The sequence below is a fragment of the Pezoporus occidentalis genome, unplaced genomic scaffold (assembly GCF_034315485.1).
Source record: "Pezoporus occidentalis ecotype Australia unplaced genomic scaffold, CSIRO_AGI_Poc_V1 ctg6, whole genome shotgun sequence".
NCBI classification, from domain to species: Eukaryota; Metazoa; Chordata; class Aves; order Psittaciformes; family Psittacidae; genus Pezoporus; species Pezoporus occidentalis.
Genome location: NW_026915943.1, coordinates 9,850,391 through 9,875,498, shown reverse-complemented (window position 1 = coordinate 9,875,498; position 25,108 = coordinate 9,850,391). Strand labels below are relative to the sequence as shown.

General features: G+C 42.0%; 1 protein-coding gene across 5 annotated transcripts in view; it reads left to right on the top strand.

The window, feature by feature from the left end:
* Nucleotides 1-25,108, top strand: part of MTMR2 (myotubularin related protein 2) — a 60,574-nt gene that overhangs the window by 5,771 nt on the left and 29,695 nt on the right. For 3 of the 5 annotated variants that reach the window (XM_062639351.1, XM_062639352.1, XM_062639356.1), the window contains one exon: nt 14,192-14,297. The exons of 1 other annotated variant lie outside the window; for it this stretch is intronic. In XM_062639351.1, the coding sequence (XP_062495335.1) occupies nt 14,192-14,297 (106 nt within the window). Of the gene's footprint in view, nt 1-2,281; nt 2,305-14,191; nt 14,298-25,108 lie in introns of those variants that run through there. One more of the 5 variants, XM_062639354.1, reaches the window with a different exon arrangement.

Here is a 25,108-nt window from a genome sequence, read left to right as displayed (position 1 = left end):
GTTTTTGGATGTGCGGTTGTGCTGAGGCTCCTTGCTGAGAGATTGGGCAAAGAGTGAGAAAGCCTATGGATGAGATTAAAAACTGCTGTGGAGAGATGAGGCAAGATCAGACAGCTGGTGAGGAGTAAAGCTAGGCCCAGAACACGACTCTCTTGGGTCCCATCAAGTATGCCTTTTCAGAAGAGAGATGATAATGTTATGTTGACTAAGTCTATTTGCTAGACAGTTTGGGGTTGTATGCATAGTTCCTTAACTACAGGCTGTTTACAATAGAGACACAATTAGGGAACCTGAATTTTAAGGTTGAGGATGACCTCACAATGTCAAATTACACAATTCCTCTCTGTTAGCTGATTATACTCCTGCTGTGGCTTCACTTATAGGTTAACACCTGTCTCAAACATATTTTCATATCTATTTCTGATGTTTTATCATCTCCCTTCCCCTGCTAATTGTCCTGTAGCTCACGTACAAAGGCAAGAACTGCATTTGGAAATGTCATAACACCTCCTGAATGGCTCAGCAGAATCAATTGTCCACAGTTGCTTTTTCATGAATCTTTTCCTGATGACCTGCTTCACTGTTAGTGGTTTTTCAGTGCTGAGGGTATCGACTAGTGTAAAAAGAGACCTAATCCATAGACTGAAAGGCTTATGTTACCAGAAAGCTTAGTTGAGGAAAGAAACAGCAAGTATACAACAGAAATGCATTGGAAACCTTCCAGAGGTCGCTCTGATAAGGTGTAGCATACATAACTGCATAGTGTGTATATAAGATGTAGTTGTAAAACAGGACATGAAAAAAAGTGATCTTGTTATTTGTCTGTGGGAAGCCCATTGCACCGTGAACAAGAAGATGACAGGAAGGTAAGGTAATGTAGTACTTGGCTTGCAGAGGTGTTTGAGATAACCCGAGGAAGTGAGAATACAGAAGAGACACTGTCACGGTAATTACCCCTGTCTTAATTTTTAACTAAAACACATCTGGCTCTTTTATAGCCCTAGCAACTGGGAATTAATTGAAGAAACAATCGGTGAAAGACAGCAACAAAAAAATCAGTGGAACTTTTCAAGTATTTGTTTTTCCTTTTCCTACCATCTGCAGTTTCTTTTGCCAGGCAATGTTCACACTCGGTAATTTTCCAGTGATTTCAAGGTAGCTCTTTTCCTTGCTTCTCTCTTCTTGCCTCTCTGCTTCATGAATTCTTTTCCATTGCTTTCTAAACCCTGATAATATTTCATGAAGAGAAGGTGTTCAGAGTTTTCCAGTCCATAACCCTTTCAAGGTGATATTCTAGTCATTTTGTGGGAGCAGTTGCACAGAGCTAACTTTACAGATCTGGACCTTTTGTAGTCTTTTGGCCATGGCTCCAGAGTCATTAGTGTTAGGTCACCCAATGGTATGAATTTGATCTGGGGCAGGTGTGGGTATATGATCATATTTCTGCTGAACTAGTTAGCAAAACATGACTTTATGGTTTGGGCTTTTTTTCCTCTTTGTTCTGGGGAGACAGGCAACACCTGTTAGGAATAAACCAACATTTTTATCTGGATTTATTTACTGTGATGTTAAGAGGCTACATGCCTGTACAAAATGTTACAATTGAAATCTTGTTCACAAGCAAAAAGGCAGCAACATCTTTATATAGCAAAGAATTTGTTAGTGTAACTGGAATTTTGAATGTCTAATCCTATTAGTCGAGATGCAGTTGTTACAGTGAAGGAATAATGCTGCAGTTAAGGCTGTCACACATGCAGTTCTTTGTTTCTGCCCTCTTCCTGGTGTTATGCTCGCCCCTCCCCTATTCCTCTGGGTCCCAGGGTTGCTGGTTTTATTCTGGTGGTGGTGATGGTAGGTGTTACAGTGAGTTGTCAGCATCTGGAGTCCCGTGCTGGGAGAAGTATGAGGTTTGTGTTGATGGTTTCTCCTTTCCTTACTGTTGGATCCACCTGGGATCATTTTAGTATGTTTGGTAAAACAACTTTACACCTGTCTCTTTCTTCATTGGTCTGCAATTCCACATTATATTAGTTTTTTGCTATTTATAGTTGCTTTTATGAGTATTAGATACTATTTCTTTGTTCTCTTTGTTAGCCCTTTGTTGTCCAGCTCCAGATCTGCATTTCTTTAACTGATAATTGGTGAGTTGTTTATAGCCATGATCTCCAGTGCCAAGCCTGTGTCCTATCTCTTCTCATTCTGTGCCTGTATGCCTCTGTGCCACATCCTGTGTCTCCACTTCTTCAGGCTTCTGCTGTCATAACAGGCTGTTGTATTTCTCTATGCGAAGTCATTATGTTCATGGTAAGTAGCTCATTCTATATAGAATAGTTTCTTGTTACTGCTACCTGTGCAAAACTGGTTGTACTGCACGAACAAAACATACACATGAACAAAACAGATACAGACACCTGGCCAATTACAGAAGTGCAGTCACAACTAAACCAAATAAGGATGACTGCCAAAATCAGTCATCAGAAGTTGGCTTAACCAGCAAACTGGATACCTTTAACAAATCAAAACTGGTCGGTATCTCATTTGTAAGTGTAACACCTCTGATAAAGAAACGAAAACTGTGGGATCTTCTGCTCCCATTTTACCCAAGTTACTTTTGGAGTAGGATGTTCTTGAAAATTCAGGCTGTATCCTCCAGTCTAAATGGGCACCATACTTCTACACTGAAAGTGAGCCCCCACACTTTGTGAGAGAGTGTTTCCCAAGATTTTTTTTCTTCAAAGGTGAGGAAGCGTGCTACCAGAATGCTGGGGTGTGAGAAGAAGAATATGGAGGGACTGTTTGTGGGTGTGCTTAGGACAGAGCAGTCTTGGCCGTTGGCTTGTTACCTTCAAATTCTGCTGATCAGTGTTGCCTCCAGCACCACGGAGGGACATCTTTATCTTTTTTTGCTAAAGCATATTCTGATTCTAGATTCCACCTTCTGCTTCTGCTTCCTGCTTCCACTGTGCATAAAGAAAAATAAAGGTACCCCAGATGAGATTAGTCTCATCTCACTGGGCTGATACACATCTCTGCTAGTCTACTGGGATTTCTTTTTGTAGACAGTGGGGAAGAGTGAGTCATCTCAGTTTCTCCAGGTGACTGTAAGGAGACCTTACAGTGAGTAATTCAGGTGTGACCTACACAGAACTCCCCATCTTTGTGCCAGGGACAAAAACTGCATTGATGTTGGGTTGTCCTCTACTCTAAAAAAGGAAAGAGCTGTTTCTGAACTCATGTCATTCCTCTTTTTTACATATTAACTAAATCTGTATGCAGCCAAGGAGAGAGCAGAGATTAATAGTCTGGTTTCCTAAGCCCTGTTTCTTCATGTGTATGTGTAATCTGTCTGGTTTGTCCACTAACAGTTTTTGTAACATTTAGACAACTTTAACCATGTTTGACAGAGTGAAAGTAGTAACTTAAGTTTTGCATTTAAACAAAGATGGAGATGGGAGGGAGGCCATGTCAGCTTTTTCATTACAGAAAAAACTTGTTCCTTTTTCAACGTAGGGGAATACCTAAATGAGAAAGATGTCCAAAAGACTCTGCACGTGTTAACAAGGCTTCTCTCGCTTCTTCTGTTGGAAAAATACATTATATTCTCTCATTTTTGCATTTCCTTCTTTCCTTGTGCTTTCTCTGGTGTCTGTTCAAATGAAAACAAAAGCAAATACAAACTTCTCTGCCACAAGACACTCATCATTTGGAAACCAGGGTAGGATCTAGTTCAGATTGATGTATCTCCACATGCAGCAGGTATCTAAAACTTCCCTACCCTCAGAGGAGTCAATATATTCCAGAAGTAATTCAGCTGAATTACTCTGGGAGAGCTAAATTGACATTTAGACTACATTGCCTGGGTTCCCACTGACTAGGTGGGAGCATAGACATCTGTAGTATTTATCATCAGGAGTTAAACCATTCAGACCATGTTGATCCTACTCCTCTTTGAGTTACTTTTTCTTTCTCATATACTGATTTCTGCTTGGGGGGGTTGCAATGTCAGGAGGAAGCATCTGTGGGTGACCTAAGAAGGGTAGATTTCGGTTCTTGCAGGCAGATTCAGTTTCATGCAGGGGCTGGGCTGCCAACAGAATGTAGCTGTTCCCAGTCCTTTCTTGATCTGAGTGTGGTAGAGCATGCAGCTGCGCAGTGTCTGTGAATGCTTATCAAGGTGTAACACCACGTCAGTTTTGCTAGGTGATAAAAGACTCTCCAGATTGGCTGTATTTAGATATTCTTCCCTCCTCCTTTTGATTTTTCTGCAGGATGGAACAAGTAATGTCACTGATGAGTAAATTGCTGGTATTTTTAAGTCCTGTGGGTGTTTGGTTTATTGGGGTGAGTGGGTTGTGTGGTGTATGTTTGAAAGAAGACCAGAACATTTAACAGTGTGTGTTACGTTCTAACTGAGGTGTTTTTTTAAATAGGGGAATAGGTAGGAATCTTACGAAAGATTGAGACAACACATGCACTGTGGGAAGTAAGCATATATTTGGTAAAACTGTGTAGAACTGGTTCTTAGCATGTAACTAGAAATTAAGGCACTACCAGAATACAGATAATAATAGAGGAGTTTTATCTGTCTTTTTATGCAGTTCTTTCTGTCCTAAGGTGATTACTTACTAATGTAGGTATTATTTCTGTTTCTTTCCTTGATCAAGTTAATAGTTATTTTCTAAAACAACAACAAATAAGAAGCAAACAAAAGAATTGATGTCCTGTGTTAGTTTCCGTTTTTCCTGCTTCTCCTTGCTGTCGGACTCTGGAGTTGTTATTGCAATTTATCATGGGACTGTCTGACTTTTCATTGAAATCCTGATAAATTTTTGCTTCTGTGTTTTTTTCCTGGCTTAATATGTTTGAAAGAAAGGGGGTGGAAATTTATATGGTAAATATAAACGTTGGTGAACTGCAAGAGTGGTTCTGAATTGTATGTAGGGTTTCCATCATCACTTTTGAATGAATTCAGAATAGCCATGGAGACGGGTAGATGTTGCCAGCCCTCTTTCTCCTCTGGGGTGCAGTGATAAATCCAAGGTTGCTCCTGGTGTAGGAGATAGCAGCAGCATCACCCAGGTCTCTTACTTCTCTTTCACAAAATATCCTGAGACCTGGAATCGGCTTCTTCCACAGGAAAGGCTAAGAGAAATGAGTAGTCTTGAAGCATCAGGGAACACTTGGATTTGTCTTCTTGAGTTGCCTTTTTGCTAGAGGCAGTCATGCTGCATGGTGAGCCCCTTGGCTGTGGTCTGTCCAGGCTGCTGCCTGGGCTGTCTTGGGGAGAAGGCTGCAGGTCAGGGCATGTGCCGATTTGACACAGCCCAAGTGGTCGCTTGCCAGGCTTCCTGTCCATCAGTGATCTCCCTAATGGCTTTCTGTGACTTTGCAGCACTTCGGCAAACATCTGAAGCCTGAGGTGATGGAACTTCTCTCCCTCAGCTGTTTTTTTTAACCTGTTGTTCTTGGGAGTGTGTGTGTGGAATCTTCTTCATTTCTCATTCAGTCCTGCCCTCTGCAGCATCCTCTATTTGAAAACAGAGTCTCTAGCTCCTTCTGAACAACACCAAATGTTCCCCAAAAGCATCCATAACGTGTAGAGAGGCACAGAGGCGAGCGGGGGGAGCACTGTTCTAGGAACATTGTGTTGACAGTAAGCAGGGTTGTGTTTGGAACCCCTCTTTACCTTAGAACCCATGCTAAGGGTCTGTCCTATTTTCCTCCTTGTAGCTGAGCACCATCTCATACCAGCCTGGACCTTGTCAGAAACCAACCTCCCCTTTTGTTCTTGTGAATACAGATTAATTTTGTAGTTCTCTTCCATGTGCTGATGGGAGGGTATTGGTTCAGGCCTCTGATAGGTGCTGTTCTTCCTGTTATTTACCTTCTGGATTGTTTGACTCATGAAAGCATGATAATGTGGCTGCTCGCTGTTATTAATTACATGCTGCATATTGGTTTGTCTTTGGGTGTTGGCCTTCTATTCTTGGAATCTTGCAAATATTTGAAACAATCAGGCTATTGTTTAGCAAGTGCTTTACACACACTGTAGGCCTTTTGTGGATTTCTGTTGGAAAAAAAAGAATAGAAGAATGACTAATGGAGCACGAACAGTGCTTGTGACACTGCAGTCCATTGTGCAACTATTGAGAGCAAAATTTGCATTCCTAGAAAAGCTTGTTCATGGTCAAAATATAGGACATTCTCTTTATGGCTCATGGGAAAACGTGTACTATATATTCAGCTCAGGATGCTGCTTAGAAGGATCAACTTTTAAAAAATGACATTTTCCTCTCTTGGAACATCGAAGTCGGATTGAGACCCAGCTTTGCTTGGCAACAGAAGTGAATCTTTCTCATTCAGGCAAGTAGCATGGGGGCTATTTTAGGTCTGTCACACACAGGCACAGTGATTTGTTTGCTGAAATGGCTTCTTTTTAAGATACTGTTAAGCTCTGACATTTCTGGCCCTTTTGAATGGAGAGGGTGCATTATTATATTACTGTCTGCCTCCACTGAATGCCAGAGGAAGCCCTGGCAGTTGGTGCTTTTCTGTCCTTCAGAAACATTGTGGTTTATGGCTTTGGTTTTCTCCCCCTATGAGATTGTTACAGGTTGCTCAAGCGATGAAGTGGGATATTCAAATGTTTAGAAAAGTTGTGAGTTCCATGCACTTCTGGAGTACAACTCTCTGTCCTATGTGTCCTATGTTCCCTGTGTCCCATGGCACAGGGGTTGGAACTAGATGATCTTAAGGTCCTTTCCAACCCTAACTATTCTATGTGTGCCTAAAAAGAGGGTAGTGGGTGTTTGGAAGGGGGAGAAAGCATCTCGTCTATGCTAGGAGTAGTTTGCTTTGGTACTTGTCTAAGTAGCGTACCCTGTTTCAATTTTCTATTTCACTGTGAGGAACTAAGATTGAGTCACTGCTTGCTGGAGATACTACTGCTTTGTCTGCTCACTTAAGCTCTTTTGGGAGAGGGGTTGCCTGATTACAGACATGCACAGTGCTGATTCCTGTCCTGGGACAGATGGTGTTAAGATGCCAGAACTTAATTTACAGCAACAGAGCTTATTCTGGCCCCATCCATGTGGAGTGGAAGCCAGCACTTAGTGCCCAGCTCCTGCTGCAAGGCTCTGATTTGGTCAGATGCCAGCATGCTTTCAAGTGCTTGCCTGAAGAGGGGAAAACGAGGGACTTCTGAGGACCCTTGGGTGTATGTATACCCAGATAAGGACCATGGGGACCACTTACCCTTAGCAGTTATCCACAGAGAACTGCTGTAAATGGGAGAGCCTTATGTGGGCAGCAGCTGGATTTCACAGGCCAGTTTAGCCAGTACTAGCTAGGACAAAGTCATATTCATGGGAAACAAGCACTGGTTTGTCTCCCTCTGCTTTGATGTGATCCAGAAGGTTTTGTAGTATTTCTTTTTCCTTCTCTGGAAAGCAACAGGAGCATTGAAAGTGTTGGGTTGGGAGAACTGTCAGCTTGAGTTTGGGAAGCGAGCAGGCAATGCTCAGTACCTCTGTGTCATACTTTTAAGTGACATGCCCAAGTGCTGCAGGTGCTCCTTTCTATTCATGGCCCTGCTGTAAGTCTGAACCAATTGGATCCTGTTCTCTTGGCATCTGAAGCTTCCAAATTAAATTGTATTTGCCACAAGTCATTGTTAATTTGCAGTTTTCACCTTGATTAAATTTTAGGAATGTGCATAATGAGAAACTTTTCAGAAAAACAGGAAGAGAGGAAATGGAAATTTGCTCTCTGCAGTGTTTTTCTCATTTATGACCTCTGTGTCTGAAACTGTATCGCTCAGTGGTGCATTTTATCACCTGTTTTCCGTGTCAGTTCAGTGCCTATTGAAACAAAACATTCAGTTTGATACAGAGGAGATGGTGTGAACAGCTCATGCCAATTAGCATCTGGGTAATTGGCTCACCTTTGCAAGCAATGAAGCAGCTACTTGTTCTGGCAGGGAAGGAATACTCATAAAGAAGGTGCTGGAGAAGTGACTTTATCATCAGTGACTGCATTTTAGTTGTGTTATTTATAGACGAGAGCCAGGTTAGTATTTTAAGACATTATTACCAAAAAAAGAGGTGTCCTCAAGCCCTATGGATATGCTGTAAATGAAAATGGCATATTTTCCAGAGGAGTATGTCTCTCTTGTCCCATCAGTTTTTCAGATTTCTGGTTGTTGAAGTCGTATGCAGGTTCCTACTTACAGCTTTAGGAGGGGAAGTCATTTTTGTTTGTTTGTTTTGTTGGGTTTTTTTTTCAGCCAGTATCTTCTTCTGAAGCAAGCAGAGATTTCTTCCTTAGTTTTCACAGTCTGAACAAGTGTCTTCATAGATTGCTACATATGGAATCACAGAATATTTTGGGTTGGAAGGGACCTCAAAGTTCATCCAGTTCCAACCCCCCTGCCATGGGCAGGGGCACCTCACACTAGAGCAGATTCCTCCAAGCCCCATCCAACCTGGCCTTGAACACTGCCAGGGGTGGGGCAGCCACAGCTTCTCTGGGCAGCCTGTGCCAGCGCCTCACCACTGTCATCATACTCAACCCCTTTTTGCATAGGGTTGTTTTGTTTCTTTGAGAACATGTATATGTGTATATGTTCTCTCTTAACAGAAATGTAGTAGAAGGGATAATATGTGTGTTATATTTTTGATGTTCCTGCTGAACAGAAAGATGGAAATCTCTAAGAAAAATTGCTTGCTAGGAAATAACCAGAAGTCACAAGCTGGGATGAGCCAGATCGGCCCTCATACTAATGGCATGACCTTTGTCTCAAATTTTGCCAGAAGTTGTGAAATTTTATGTGATACATGAAATTGGTTGTCATCACTTTCTTCTAGGGTCACACGGCCTAAGGGAAAAGGTTGTATAGCATGGTCATCCTTAGACCTGATGTTACAGAAAGCTCTTCATAGAGATCTCCTAGGAGTTTTCTTTCTTATGGAGGGTGGACACAGGGAAGTAAAATATCCTGGGTTTGAAGTACAAAGAATATTGTATTAAGTTCCCTACAATAGGGGTAAGGATACAGGGAGGAGAACTTAGTCCTGCATAATCAGTGCATTTATCTGCATCAGGTTAAAGCTGTGGGGTTTCACAGTTCGGCTCTGGCACTTCTCTTGCATCTTCCTGCTTATCTTCTACCTGACCTGAGTTGACTGTGTCGTGCTCAGACCCTCTTGAGATCAAATCACCCTCTTCAGAAGCTGTACTTGTGCTTTCTTCTTCCAGGGAAAACTGTTGCTTCTCTACACTGGGAAAGCAATAACTTCGTCAAACTCTTTCTGTAACAGTTGGCAAAACAAATGGCAACTACAAGTTTTTACTTCTTTTCCTTTGCTTTCTTACACATCATACTTTTTATATTGCAGGGGTCTGATGGTAGAGATGACAGGCGCATGCCATTTAATGATACTTTTTTAAATGTCTTAAGGCTTTATCACTGCTTTCTCCCAAAATATTTGCCCTGTACCTTCATAGTTTAACAGGATAAGTTTGCATGTCTCAGACTTTTGTTTGCAGCTTCTTTACACCTTTGCTGACAGTTTAAGCCAAGCATACTGGCATACTTTCAATGCTGCTACCGACACAGTAATACCTTTCAATTGCCTGAACAAGAATCACCGGAGGGCATCTGTCTGAGTCTACCTTATGTTGGAAAACCATCTGGCATGTTGTGGGATAGTCCTAATAATAACAATGATCTCTTTATCAGGAGTTGAGTCATGGTGCTTGGTTTCCATTCTAATTCTCTTCTTAGATACATATGTGTATTCCATATAGCCAAGGGGTTAATACTGCGTGCAGGTACTGTACAAGACCATTGTGCTGACAGCTCTCATTTGGACTCATTTATCATTCAAAATATGGCCATAAGAAATGCATTTAAATAAAAAAAATAATTACTAAGATGAAAGACATAGATCAGTGTTAATTGCATCCTAAACCTGTTTCCTGCTTCTGCCTGGGGAGGGAAGGTGGGAAGAGAGGAGTAAATGGGGATGGCAGTCACAGGAGTAAGGTACGTTCCCGGAAGGTGCTTTTGAACTGTTAGAGGGTCTCTTTTTGCACTTGACACAGACATCCATCAGCAGTGATGATGTGGAGCTGCCTGGACCTGAAACATGGAAAGAGAAATGCTCCAGGAGCTACTTGGTCTTCACTGGTTCCTCACAGGAACATCTGCACTCGGTTTCTTTCCTGTAGGGAGAGCCCAGAGTATTTTGTGAACCTGAGTGTATGTTATTTCCTAGAATCTCAATGAGGTTCAGAGATCATGTCGTTAATTTGTATGTTTATTAAGTTGTATTGAACCAGACCTTCAGCTAGCAGTGATTGGTGCTGCTCTAGTAATTTCCAACCTTTGCTGAAATCTGGCTGAACTTCCCTCAGATGTTCACCAAGTGCCTGAACCCAGCAGTTACATCTGACCATCGTGCCGTTGCCATGCCTCAGAATTGCTCTGTGTTGCCTTATGGTGAACCACAGCTGTTGGGAGTGTGTCCTTGTGAGAACAGAGCATCCTTGGTGGGATCCTCAGCATTTTAGACCAATACTAGAAGTACCCCAGTCATGCTGCCAAAAGTATAAGACAGCTTTAACTTTACATTGGGAAGAGCTGGGATAATGTGCAGAAGCTGCGACAGAAGCAGGAATAAATGATTTGATGAAGATGATGCAGGAGGGCCGGTGGTGAAGCGTGAAGGCAGCTCTGGTCTCGTCATTCGGAGTTGTGCGTCAGGCCCAGGATGCTCTTCTGCACATGAAGCTGCATGGTTTGGGGATCTTTTGCATTGATAGCAGAGGAGAGAGGTTGACTAAACCACTGAAGCTAATGAACTTCTCATGTGCAAGCAGGGATGTCAGGTTAATTAGTTTGCTAAGCAGCAGAGCTGGAGCTGTGCAACTGCCTGACAACGATAAGAGAAGGGAGCCGCAAGCCAGCGCCCTTTCGGTTGTCTGCTCCTTCATTCCATCTCAGCTCCTATAAATGATGGATGAGGGGAACAGAGGCAGCAAGCCAAACATGTGCAACCTATGCACACTATGCAGAGCTGCATAATCCAAGCAGTATTGTTCCATGTATGTGCAGGCGGCACTTCCCAGAAGCTTGCGCTGCTGTTGCTGGAGGGAGCCTCACCAGTGCTTTCTGCTGAAGCTGGTGTGGGGAGCTTTTGAAAATCCACTTCTCAAATGCAAATGCTTTCCTTCATTAAAACCCACTTGAAGCCAAGTGTGATCAACAAACACAAAACACTGTCACAGCTCGGACATGCTTTGGATTATGGTTCTCTTTTTTTTTTATTTCCCTTGCATAAAGCAGTTTGCCCCTTTGCCTGCCAGAGTGAAATTAATTACCAATTTCATAAAAAAATCTTTGGTCAGCAGTGATTAGATAATCACTGATTAGATAATCACTGCTTGTGTGTTAGGTAGGCACTGGCAATGTACAGGGGCAGAGGAGTTGTGTAGGCAGAAAAACTGGTGAGATTTTTGATCCTTTTGTTAGCATTCTTCCTCCCTGGGAGCCGTTAAGAGCAGGTTCGACAGGCAGGTCTCAGGAGTTGTTTGTTTGGGTGTAGTGTGTCCTGACCTGGGGGCTAGAGAGACTAGCATGCTCCATTAAAACTTTCCCACCTTTCCAGCTCCCTTTTCCGTGACTACAGGATGTGAAATACTTGATGCAAATGCTTCTACTAATAGGTTGCTGTGCTCAGTGATGTAGGGATGGTCGCTGGGTGAGTAAGCTGTCCTGCATGATGCACAGGGACCAGGTTAGCTGCTGGTGTGCCCCTTGTGTATTTACACCTGTGGTAAATGGCTTGTAAACTCTGTGGAATTACTGACCTGTAAAATGCATTTAAATACACAAAACTCTGGGCTCTGTAAAGGAAGGGAGCTGGAAGGCATCGTGGCTTCTGGAGGCTTAGTCTGAGCCTCTGGCTCCCCCGACTGGAGCTGGCGCTGGAGAAGGCTCGGTGGGGACCTGGGGATAGGAGTCAGAGTTGTCACCCAGTGACAAAGGCATTCACACTACCTGCTTGCTCTTCATTGAAAGCTTTAAGTACCATCTCCTTCTGGGTTGCTGTACTGTAAACTGGTACTGCTTGATGGAATGATTTAATTAAGTGTGATTCTTCTTTCTTTACATGCTTTTAAAAACCAAATTCAGTAAACACTTGCAAACATGAGGGTGGAGTCTTGGAACATGAAGGCTGGCCATACAGAAACCAGGCTGAAAGGAGTTTCAGAGGAACACATCCAGGGATCTGAGCTCGTTTAAGTAATGTAAAAATGTGGTTTAGTGCTAAGCCCAATTTAGCGTGCCTGCAGACTGCTGTGTGCTGAAGTGCTCTCAGCCTTCCTCATCATCTCCAGATTCTCTCCCTCTCCCTGTGCTGCATCTGATGATTTATACAGCCATGTAATGATTCCAATCAGCCCTGTTAGCCAACAGAAGCCTCTCTTCATGTTTATTAATAGTTTACTGCCCTAGCAGATCAGTGAATTGAACCCTGCATCCTGTGATGCTCGTCCAGTGCAGTGGAGATGGCAGTGGTGCACAGCCTGGGTTAGGAGGAGGAGGAGGAGGAGGAGAGGAGAACATGAGCAGACTGTTCAGCAGCAGTGTGAACTTTACAGCAATTTTGTTATAAAGTGAAACTGTACACAAATTCAGTGTATGTGTGAGGCCCTTTGATCCATAAGGATGGGAGGCTTTGCAGATTCAGTTCTTATTTTAGTGTAGGATTATTTTCTGCCTGGGATGAAGACCCTGGGACTGCTGCAGGGTGAGCAGTGTTGTGTGCACCAGTGCCACAGTCCATCCAAAGTTCTGTGAGATTACCTGGCAGCATCGCAAGAGCTGAGCAAGCTGGAAAGCTGAGTGATTAGCTGTTGAACCTCATACAGCAAATCCGTTCAGTGGAATGGTGCTGTTCAATTGGCACATCAGTATTATTTATTTAAAATGATGGTGTACTGTTCCCAGAGGTTCTAAGTTTTTACTTTGTAGGATGAAAGAGTTGCCAATACTCCTTAATCCTTGGAGAGAAAAGACTATTCCCAGCAAGAGTCCTATTTTGCTGTAGTCCTTCATGTTTTTAGAGCTGCCTGTGCAATACTTTGCCAAACTCCAAAGAATAGAAGTAAAAATGGAACATTTTGGCCTTTTAGTGGCTGTTTATGAGCAGCAAAACAACTTTCAGACAATTAACAGATCTCCTTTGGAGATCAGGCCTTTAGGAAGCTGTTTCTAGGTTGTCACATGTCTAATTAAAACAAATAGTAATGGTAATACTCCTGCTGGTGTTCAGCTTTGTCCAAGGTGAGGCTTGCAAGCCTGCTGGTTGATCCTTAAGAGTATCTTTACACCTAAGTGAAAACCTTTCTGGGGCCTAAGAGTGTGGGAATAACTTGGTACAGGTAGCGTTTGTGCTGTGCTGTGGCTTCAGGCAGTAACATTGTACCATGGAGGATCTTTCCTTACCAGACATCTGGGATTTTAAGAGCGTTATTATTGAATGCTAATTTTAAGCAATTATGGTTCTAGGAGAGGTCACAGCATAAAAATGCTGTAAAATAAGCCTATTTTAATTGCTTACAGCTACACTAGGAAAACTGTATAGAAAAAGAAAATCACTGTTTTGCTTTGCTATTTAGCAAATTGCTAAAGCAATCACCAGAGAGGTGTGCTTGGAGAGCCTTTTTAATTCTCCTAAGGACTGCACTTATACCTGAAGGAGGAAAGTTGTGTGTGATGGAAAGAGTTTTTAGCCTGAATTTCTTCCACCGCTGTGAAGCTGTGGTTGGAGTTGTGCTGGCGTGCGTTCAGGAGCCTGTCTGCTTGCATCCCCCAGCAGAGCACTAATATCTCCCATCTGAAAGCCTGAAATGGAGGCTCTTAGTTTCTGTGATTTAGGATTTGATCAAGCTTGTGATCGTGATAATGTTGGCTCAGTCTGAGCTGAGATTTGTTAGTGAATTGTGTATGCTTTGGTAATCCATAGCAGTGGTGAATAAAACAGGTTCTCTTTAACCACTGCTGAGGGCTGAATGACTGAGACTAGAAAGGGTGGATATAGTGAAAAATGGCTGATGTGACTGAGTGGCAGTTCTTGATGGCTTTTGAGCATTCTCTGATACACTGTGGTGTTTCTCTTTATAGCGCTTCCACTTCTCAATCGGACCATTCTACTCACACCAAATCTGCTTCTGCGCTATCATCCGACTCGATCTCCACCTCAGCAGACAACTTCTCTCCAGATTTAAGGGTATGTATGTCTTGTCTCAAAAAATCAAAATACATATGTGTTGTGGCCTGCTTGAGAGGACATTTCTTGCTTCTTGCATTTTGGATATGGTGAAATGATGTCAGCTTTCAGGTTAATGCCAAATTTTATGTAGCTGAAACATGAAAGGACCCAAAGTCAAACAGGTGAAATTGAAGTTTAATTTTACCGTATTATTTGCATCTTTATAAAGTTGTTTAATCTTCAAAAAGCTGACTCTGCAACCCACACTTGGAGATGAGTTTTCAAAGGAACTCTATTTTCTTTTAAGTGCTTTAAGTAAGTGAAACCCTCCACCTGCCAGTTATATATCCTTTTCTGTTGTGTGTATAGAAGAGATGTTCCCTCTTGAGAGCTCCCGCTTGTTTGTAAACACTGAGTCCTTGGAAGTAGCTTCTTTCAGAGAAAGATTGCTATCTCCAAGCAGATAAAAATAAGCTTCTGTCACAATAAAGTGCTCTGACATAAAAAGGTCCAAACAAGGCTCTTTTAAGACTGTTATTTGATTAGTTAATTATAAATTCAAAGTTCTATTTCAGTGTCACAGGAGTTTTGGAGCTATCTGTGTGTTCCTCTTATGAAACCAAGGGGGCTACTGGTGCAACTTTGCTTGTAAAAAACATCCCTGAGTATAAACCTGTTAGTGTTGGTACATTCTAGTAACAACTTTCAGCATTTTTCAGCTGTGGTTGAGCATCTTTGTGAAATCTAAAGACAGTAAAATTACATGCAATCCTCTGAAAACCTCTCTGCAAAACTAATCCCTTTGACAGCCATGATAATTATTTTGTCCTGTGAGTGTTGTGTCTATAGTCCATAATTAATACCAGGATGTCCACCTGTTTGTAAGTGGCAAGAATATAAATGTTTCTTTCTACAGGAGGTTATTAGCAAAATATTAAGCTAAGATTTGTAAATTAGTCAGTAGTTTGTGTTATCTAATGATAATTTACACCTTTTTCTATGGATACAAAAAGTAATCTTCAGAACATGGCTGCATAAAGAAGTTTGTAATATGTCTGAAGCTGGGGTGTTCAGTTACTCCAGCATACAGAAAACATGATTTTTAGATTAAGGTTAAGCGATTCATTGATATGAATATACATGAGACTGCAAATACTGCAACAGCTGTAACTGTATGATAATATTTTTAAAAAAATTACACAAGCGTTTTCCTATTTACTTTTAATTTTTTAACTGAGGTTTGCATAAGTGATTTCTTTTTCCATTTTTTATGCACAGTTCATAGAATAATAAAATCATGGAATGGTTTGGGTTGGAAGGAACCTTAAAGCTCATCCAGTTCGAACCCCTGCCAAGGACAGGGACACCTTCCACTAGAGCAGGTTGCTCCAAGCCCCTGTGATCAACCTGGCCTTGAACACTGCCAGGGATGGGGCAGCCACAGCTTCTCTGGGCACCCTGTGCCAGCACCTTACCACACTCCCAGTAGAGAATTTCTTCCTAATGTCTAATCTTAATCTCCCCTCTCTCAGTTGAAAGCCATTCCCCCTTGTCCTGTCACTACATGCTTTTGTAAAAACTCAGCTGCCTTTTCACAGTTTTTATGACACATGGGGATTACCTTTAGAAGTAGAGAATGAAACAACATTTATTTTCTAGAATCAAGGCTGTCTTTCCTCCCTGGTGGTTAAATTGGTTCAACTTGTTTTCCTTATAACCCTCATTGTGTCTTGTGAGTCTTTCCCTGCTTTTGTCACCTTATCTGTATGAATTGTAAGCTGTCTCGCAGGGATTTCAGCTCTCCTGGACTCATCTGGTTCCCTGTCCAGCAGGGCCTCTGTACCCACAAGCAATCAAAAGTAATGTCTACAGAGGAGTGTTCTCTTAGCTGCTTGATAGATTATTCAGGCAGGAGATGCATATGCATTGTTTACTGGAGGCCATTAGAAGCCCATACTCCCTTGCTGTGCCACAGTTCCTGTAATTTGCAAAGTGATTTCTTCACAGCCTGCCTTCTTATTTATTTGTTATTTATCTATTTCTAAGCAAACTAAAGTTCTGCCATGGTTGGAACATGTGCTGCTCCCCTTTAGTGTTTAAGAAGAGATGGTGAAGCAGAGAATTACTTATTTAGTATAAAGGCACTGCAGGCCAAGTGTGAGCGTGTGCCTCTGCTGGCAAAATGCTGCTTGCTGTTAACCTGCATCAGCTTTGTGGGGCCTGAATTCATCTTAAGCCTGCACCTAAAGCGTGCTCTTGCAGAGGTGCTGCAAGTGGCTGCAATGCAGTTGTGTGTAGGCATAATGATGGTTCTCACCTTTACACTTGAGTAATTGCTTGGCAATGGTAAGCAGACCTAGAGAACAAGCATTCCTGTAGTACTACTTGTAGGATGTAGCAAGGAGGGGGCAGTTTACACTAGCACTACTAATAGTCAACTACTAGGTTGACTATCTCTCCTAGAGGAATTGGTGCATTAATTATTTCTCTTTCTGTTCCTAAGAGTGTTTGATTCTGTACATCATGCCTGGGAGGTGGGATGAAGATCTGTCCTCTGCCTGTGGACAGCCTCAGGTGTTGGTATTGCCAGTGCAACTACAGTCCCACAACCTGTCCTCAAACCAGTCGCTCTCAGTGCTAGTGCATTACTGTTTTTTCCCTGGGCTAGCTGTTGGAGCCTTGTGCTAGCTCCTAAATGATCTATTACATGTGGTGATCAAGTAACTGAATTCTTTCAGGTCTGGAGTCAAGGAGAACAGGCATCCTCTCTCTCTGGCAGTTCTGCAAGTTGGTTTTTAATAAAGTCAGTTCTGTAAGGGATTTTTCAGGGTCCTGATTGTTCTTCCTATTTTCTCTGATCTTTCTGAGATGTGACCCTGCCTTTGATACTGCAGATGAGGCCATACCGTTAATGCATACAGTGGCATGCGCATGGTCTCTGATTTAGCCTTGTCTTTATTTGCTTGAGCATCTTGTGCAGCTTTGACTGGCACAAGAAAGCATTAACTCCCAAGTCTTCACAAGTACTGAGATTTGAGCTTAGCACATTATTACTTCTGAGGATAAAAGGAAGTCTCACATCATTCCTGGGAAAGTGTAAGCCCTGAAGTGGGAACTAATGCATTTTGTGGTAATTTGGTGGTATGGGATACAAGAGCCTGGGCTACATGGTGTTCTCATGGGAAGGTGTTGCATCAGTTAGCTTAAAGAGGCTGAAAATAAGCTTTTCAGCATTTTGACGTGGATCTGCCAATTATGGGATTATGCTCTTGATGTGTATTTAATTTTTCCCTGCTAGAATGAATTGCTGCACGGATCCATCACCACTCCTACCTCTGCTTGGTCTATGTTTCTATGTGTGCGTTGCCTGAACTTCAGGCATTAAATGTCGGTGATGATGGAAAACCACTCTGTGATAGCTACAATTAGCACTCTCTTTTCTGTGGGGAATTTTTAGAAGAATGGGCATCCATTGGGAGGAAACAACCAGGGGAAGGACCCACATCATTTCTTGCAGTCTGTGCCTGCAGTTTTCTTTCGGAGTGCAATTAACACTCTGTGTGTGTGCGCACATGAGTGTAATGAGGTAAATGAGACAACCGCTGGGGATTCCTACCAAATGCATGTGCAGTATTTTTCCTAAATCTTTCTCCAAAGTGTTTAATAATAACCCTTACGAAGGTTTTTTTTAAAATGTACATTGAGCATTTCAGTATCGGGAACTAAGGTTCAATTCCCTTTCCACTACAAAACGTATAGAGTTTTCACTTCATAAACTAACTCTAAATAACTTTTGGCTGCTTCAGTTAGCTTCGTGGGGGGAAAAAAAGAAGAAAAAAGCCTCAAACCCCAACAGAAAAACAACAAAGCACTATTAGGTTCTCCCTTCAACCCCCTTCCTGATCTCAAATCTGAAACTGTTTAGAATTGATTTAGGAATTTTTGAGGCAATTTTTAGCAAATACACTGCCATATGTTTTAGCATAAGTTATAGATCAGGCAAGAACAGAATTCAGTAGAAATAATTGGAAGTGAAAATGGGCTGGAAATTCATAGATACTTTGTAATTTGGGATGAGATTTTGAAACTGCCTTAGAGGCAACATTGCCAAAGGGGTTGAGGTGGATAAATATCTCTTACAGATCTGGGAACTTGGTGGGTTTTAAAGTACAATTAGGTTCTTACTCCTAAGTCCTATAGATGCTGTTTTCTCCTGTGCCTACGGGCAGATATGTCTGTGCATTTTATAGTACTTTTCTTAAGGCTACTTGCTAGTGCTGTAGCTTTTATCAGTTGGGACTTTTCATTTTGAGTCACCTGTTGATTTATGGGATAATGCTGGAAGTTTGCTGTGTTCAAAGCTTTGGAGTGGCTTTCTTGAAAGGGATGGATCCTTCCCCATTGGAAGCAGTGGATGTGGCCAGCAGAGCCTGCTGCCACTTCCCTTAAAAACACTACATTTGTCTGAAAGCTTGTTAAGTTCCATTGGGTTTGGTTTTGGACTGTGTACAGTGAAAGCCTGAACCAGAGGATGGAAATTCATATCCTGGTTTTCTTATGTTGCTTCTTGCTTCTAGTCCATCCCGTGGATGGAGGAAACCAGTACAGCAAACCCATATGTCACTTGCTTAGTTGTGCAGCCTTCAGAAAAGTGGTTCAAATCTTTGTTCTTGGCATTGCTGCTCATGACCATGAAACCATTCTCTCCTTTGAGGGCAACAGCAAGATCCGCAATTTCTCATATTCCTCTGATGTCCAGCAAAAAAATTGTACAAGCATACGTCCCATCCTCCATGGTTGTTTGCTCCCTCCGTAATAATTTTCTCTTTTAATATATGGGGAGTCAGTGGATTTGCAATGGGTTTATATGAAATCCAAGAACATTATTGTAGCATGCCCAGGACCTGAAGGTTAGAAAGGGGAAGAAACAGTTGCTTGCGTAACCTTAATTTGTTATCCATTGTGTGTATGGTTGGAAACTGCAGACAAGCCTATGTGGTTTATTTTGTAAGAGACATAACTGATGCATGACAAAAGGTATTGAAGGAGTCTTCTCTTTCCAAGACAAGTTAGTGGATGCCATAGCTGTCTCCTTTCCTGGCTGAAATCTGTTTGAGCAAGTCTGCATTCAAGCTAGCCAGCCACAGTTCCTTTGTAGTAGATGGAAAGAAATAGGATGTTTATGATCTGATTTATCTCAGCTTCACGGAAATGCCCACGCTAGGTGAGAATGTCATACAGCTGAGCTAGGGAAGTCCTTGCTGCAGGGTGTTACGAGCACCCTTTGAGGGGCAGCGACTTATTTCTTAGTGGCTCCCAGCTTTAGCTGTGTACCAGTAGAGGTGCAGTTTTGTCTCACTAAAAACCTACCATGTTTCTCCTCTATGAAAATTGTTCAGGCTAATTTCTCCAGATGTAGACCTCTAAAATTGAGGTAAATCCTGTCCTTCAGGTGATGTTGGGCGGGATTAACCTAAATGCCAGTCACTGACTTTGCCACCTTTGTGTTACGCTATTCTAGCTTTAGTGCAAAGTGGCTTAGACTAGTTTTATGTAGAACATGTATATTGTTAGTAGAAAAACATATTGAAGAAAGATGTGATCCCTCCTCCCCCAGTCCATTGCAGTAAATTACTAAAACTAGCCTCACTGAGCTTTTCCATTGCTATCTCCGTGCCAAAGCAGGAAGTGTGTCAGGCTTTGGTTATGTGTAACACATGTTCAACAAGAGCTGGGTTCAGAGAACGGCATAACTTTTTAAACTTTAAGCACTCATTTAAGCAATGGTTTTTAGTTTTGCTTTTAAGGGACGTTGCAGTTGGTGAATGATGCTGACTTGGAAGCATTAAATCATAGAAAAACCTCTGCCTAAGCACCTTCAAGGTAGTTGAAGACTGCCTTGCCAGTCGGCTCCATCTCTTGCGTAATGATATATGGGGTAAGTATTCCTGGTTTGGATTGGCCCTTGACTCTTTGCATGGGACTGCCTTTAAGAAAACCTGTTCATAGCAAATGCAAAGATGTCTTCTGTGGTGTGAGCTTTCCTTCTAGTGCACTGGAGTGTGACTGCTGTTATCAAGGTATCAAGTCGAAGGGCTTAAAGAGCGGCTGATGAGAAGCAGGAAAATATTGGGGGGAAAAGTATCTTAATATCTCAAAACTCTGATTTTGGCCATACAAGTTGCGTGTGTGTGTCTGTGGGAAACAGGCTTCCTTTGGAGCATGAAGCTGTTGGTTGAACAAAGGCACAAAGGACTGGTTCTGCAGAATGAATGGTGCTCTTGTCCACAGGCATGGTCATTCCAGGGCAGCCCTATGAGTGACGGGAATTTACCCCTGCTGTTGCCATGTTTTCTAGGACTCCAGTTTCCGTGACTCAAAATGCATTATATTTCATGAGAATTCCAATCTTTTTAAACTGTCCTAGGGGATGGAAAATCTTGGTCCCCTCCCTGCACTTCTCCCCAGTAAGTCCTTTTCTGCACCTCACCCTTGCAAGGAAACAAAAACACAGAGTAGCCAGCCTCTGGGTTGCAAAATATTGATTTCATGCAAATTAGATGGGGGAGAAGCCAGATGCAGTCAGTTTTCTGTCTCCTTTACATGGCAGTAATACTCCCTAAGTGCTCATCTCGTTAGAAGAGAGCAAAGACAGCAAGCGTTGCTAATTTTTCATATATAGAGGTACCTGAATGTTTGAATTTGAAGTAATGCACAGTGAAAGAAATCTCTGGAAGCATTTATGATCGCCATCTATTAGGAATGGAAAACTAAGGATAATAAGCAAATGGCCTTCATATGTTCAAATATTTTCAACTCTTCCTAATCGACTGCCGTATTTCTCCTAGTTACAAAGTGCAAGAATTCTCATTTTGCTGACTAAAACTGGGTAAGAGGTGGATTTTTTTTTCTCCCCCTTTTTTCCCTCCCTATATTTGTAGTTTTGTAGATTGAAGCACAAATCAGGCAGGAATGAACAAGCATGGTATTTAAAAGGAGCATGCAGATTTGTGACTGCACACAGTACCTGCCAAGATTTGTTTTTCTGTAGATGTTTTTGCACGTAATGGAACATCTTCATTTCCCTCTGTATGATTGTTTACCCATTGTAAATAGCTATTTACTTGTATCTTGAATCCTTATATGTATATCACTTAAGTCCAAAGTGAAAATCTTGGTAACAGATTCTGTGACTTAGTTGGTAGAATTTATAATGCACTTTTTGGAAGGAGTGTTTTCTGTTACTTAAGACTGAGAATATGATATTTACTGAACCAGTTTAATGCTTTCCTTGAAAATATTATTCTGTTTTTCTGTGTAAGTTGTTTGCTAGGCAAAATTCAGGAAAACTAAAGCAAGGATAGAGTCAGGCTAATGTGTTAATGAGCAGCCAGTGGAGAAGAGAGCTGTTGTCATTCCAGACATATGTGGAACCCTTGGCACTGAAGAAGGTTCTGTATTAAAAAATGTTGGATTTGCCTGAATAGATACTATCTGCAACCTTCTGTGCCAGGAAGTGTTGCTGTGTTGAGTCAATGATGACTTTCTGTCAGAGCCTAATGAGAGGATTGTCTTGAGGCACCAAGCCATGCAAACTTGAAGAGACAAGCCAGCCGTGGTTGAACGAGTGGCTCTCAACAATGTGTTCCTTTGAGCTTCTAAGCCTTGCCTTGCACTTTTGTAGCAAGGGCCCGAGAGATTCAACAGCCCAGAGAGGTTTTTCTTTATCGCTGGACACTCGGGTCTGAGGGGAGAAGTACATAGCAGAAAAAACAAAGCAGAAAACCCCAGGGAAGCACTGTATGGTGTCTACTTCCTCCTGCACAGGAGTCCCTTTATATTACCCTGGTGACTATTATTTCTTTTAGATATACTAATCTTCAGCTTCTTCCTGAAGATTTTTCAAGACAGTGGTAAGTAAGCAAATGATTTCTCCAGCCTTTCTGTACTCAAAATATATATGATAGGTACAGATCATACTTGTGATTTTTGGTTTTAGTTGTATCAGGGCAGGATAGATAAGACAATTGCAGTGGACATTGTATGTGATTATCGTCTTCAGAGTAGTAGAATAAGTGATCTATTGTCAGAACATTTTACTGATAACTTAAATGCCTTTTGTGTTGTTTTTCAACCAAGGTAGGTTAGCCTTGTTTGCTGAAGGCTCTCTCAGGAGCTGCATGGGCTTGATGTGGTCCTTGGACAGTGTATATGATCCTCTGTGTACTATTCTGAAATGATCCATGTGTCCACAGTGTTTTGCCTTTTCCTCTTTGAATTTCTAATATCCCAAAAGAATAAGACAGCGTTTCCCTGCAATTAATATCTTGCTGGTCTGAATGTCTAACATAGTTATCCACCCATCTGGTCATAATCCTCAGAAGAGTCCCTATGCCTCAGTCATGCAGAGATACTGCTGTTCTTTCCTATAGCCATTCTGCTGTGATATTCTTACTGATTCAAAAATAATGACCAGAGTCCATTTACTTACTCAATATAGGTTTTATTGCATTTCCAGTAGGATACATAGCACATAAATCTTCTCCAAGTAAGCTTGAAATAGCGGTAAATGGTGGCTGAAAATCTCTCTGAAGTAGCACAGTGTTTGCAGGCTACAGGAGGCTTTGTCAGGTACGTGTGGCTATTGTTTTATGGTCCTTCTAATTGAGTATTGAGAAGACAGAGCTATCTTAGCATCAAAATGCTAGAAAAAAATGTGTCCTAAATGTTTCATTCAGAGAAGAAACCTGTGAAAAATTACCCTAACAAAGCATAGGGGTCTTTGATTCTGCACATATTCATGTCAGTTCTGCAGCTTCTGTCAACTTTGGCTGGAGAGAAAACCTCATGGGTTTGTTTGTTTTTTCCTGAGGTGGATGGAAAGAGCTTCTCTATCTATTTTGTTTCAGAGGTTTTTGCATCGTTGTAGGGGTAATGATAAGTCCTGATAAACCTGCCATAGTGGCACTGTCCTTTGTTGATTGACTTTTATGCCAACAGCCACGAAAGAGGAAAGGGATGGAATGGGAGGGCAGTTCAGAGGAAGAAATAGGTGAACATGGGTCTGAGACCACAAAAAGGCATTTGAAAGGAGAAAAACATTGGTTGCATAAGTGTCTATGGGGTTTTTTGCTCTTAATTTACAAAGGAAAGAAATAAAAAAGCGTAAGTATGTAAAAATAATCCAATGGCTAAGCCTTTGCAGAAAGGCTGACTTCCCTCATATGGTTCTCTGAGACAGCAGAGAAGAGCCAGCTCTGACCCAAAAGCTGTCTCTGGTAACTCAGCTAAGACGACCTATCCTACAAGCTTTGGAGTCATGCCTGTTTTAATGCAGTTCATGCAACTTTTGGATGCGGTCTAGCTCATCTCCTGCTGCCTCTCAGCACAGAGAAGGTTTGGAAAGTGCAGGTTGTGACTACTTGGTTGTATTGAGATGTCCAGGAGACCGGGCATTGCTACACTGGCCACAGTGGAGCACCAGAGATGGGATTCACCCTACCAGATCTGCACTGGAGTTACTTACCCTTGTTCTCAGCCTTGGGTGGAAAGAAAGGCACTTATCCTAAGGGTGAATCTCCTGGTCTCCTGCTTTCCACTGACTGTACAGAGCACCAGGAGTGACTAGATCAGATGTAGATCTCCAGTTTTAAATGAAATGGATATTCCTGCAGTTTACTGACTACCCTGCCTGCAGAGTGGCACGAGTGCTGATTCAGGAGGGCATTTAATGAAGTGACAGTCCTTGAGAGAAAGACATTAACAAAGGAAAAAAAAAAGGAGAGTTTAGCTATATTAACTACAAGCAGAATCTTACCAGGTAGTTCATTAAAATTACAAGTATCAGACAAATGTTTTCCTGTAGGAGATAAAGGCTTTCACTTGGCTGGTGAGTTCAAACCCATATTTCACCCGTAATTTGAAAAGCTACATATTTTTACAATCTACTAGTTCTATGTGTACATTCCTGCACAACACACACATTCTTGTCCCCACAGCCTATATCCTGCCTGTTGCTGCTAACCAGTGTGTGCTCACAAGGTAGACGTGCCAAACCTGTGAGTTCAGGGGCTGTGGATGCAAAGGGATTTTGTGTTTGTCTGTACAGACAGGTTATATGTGTTTACATCAAGGGACCAGTTAAGAGTCTGGCTTCCTGCTGTAGGAAACACAGAACAGGACTGTGTGTAGCTGGAACAAAAGCAGCTCCAAGCTTAGAGAGCTTGTTTTTTCAATAGATGGGGCAGACGTGTTTTTGGTGAAAGGAATAATGCTGAGCAAGTGGTCATGGTGTTGGGTTGGACATGTTGCACCAGTGCTATGGCTTTATGTATAACAAATCCGTTCAAAATGTGCAGAATGATTTGGAGTGTGTAGGGTGTTACCAAGGAGAGGGGGAAAACATCACAAAAGAGCTATGTTTTGTTTTTTTTCTAACCCAATGATTCTTTTTGATCATTCTGATTGTGATTCAGGCCAGAAGAATCTGTGCAGACTTGGGAAAACTGTAACACAGCAATTCGGTAACACAAAGCCAAAAAGCCTGACCTTTGTGGGTTTCTGGACTCAAGTATTCAGGAGAAAGTAGGAAAGAATGAAGAGAAAATTTCTGGGAGGGACCTCGGTTGTTCTCTTCATCCATCTGTGTTATCTGGAGGTTTGTGCTGCAGACATCAGTGTCCAAGGGCAAAGCTGCTGTCCCTAGTCAGTCCCTGCTGCCCTCCCTCTGTTGCCCTGGGTTTACATCTCTGCTCATGTAGTCATACCCTGAGCCAGTCCGGGCAAACTGATCCAGTTTATGGAAAATCATCCATTAAAAAAGCCATTAA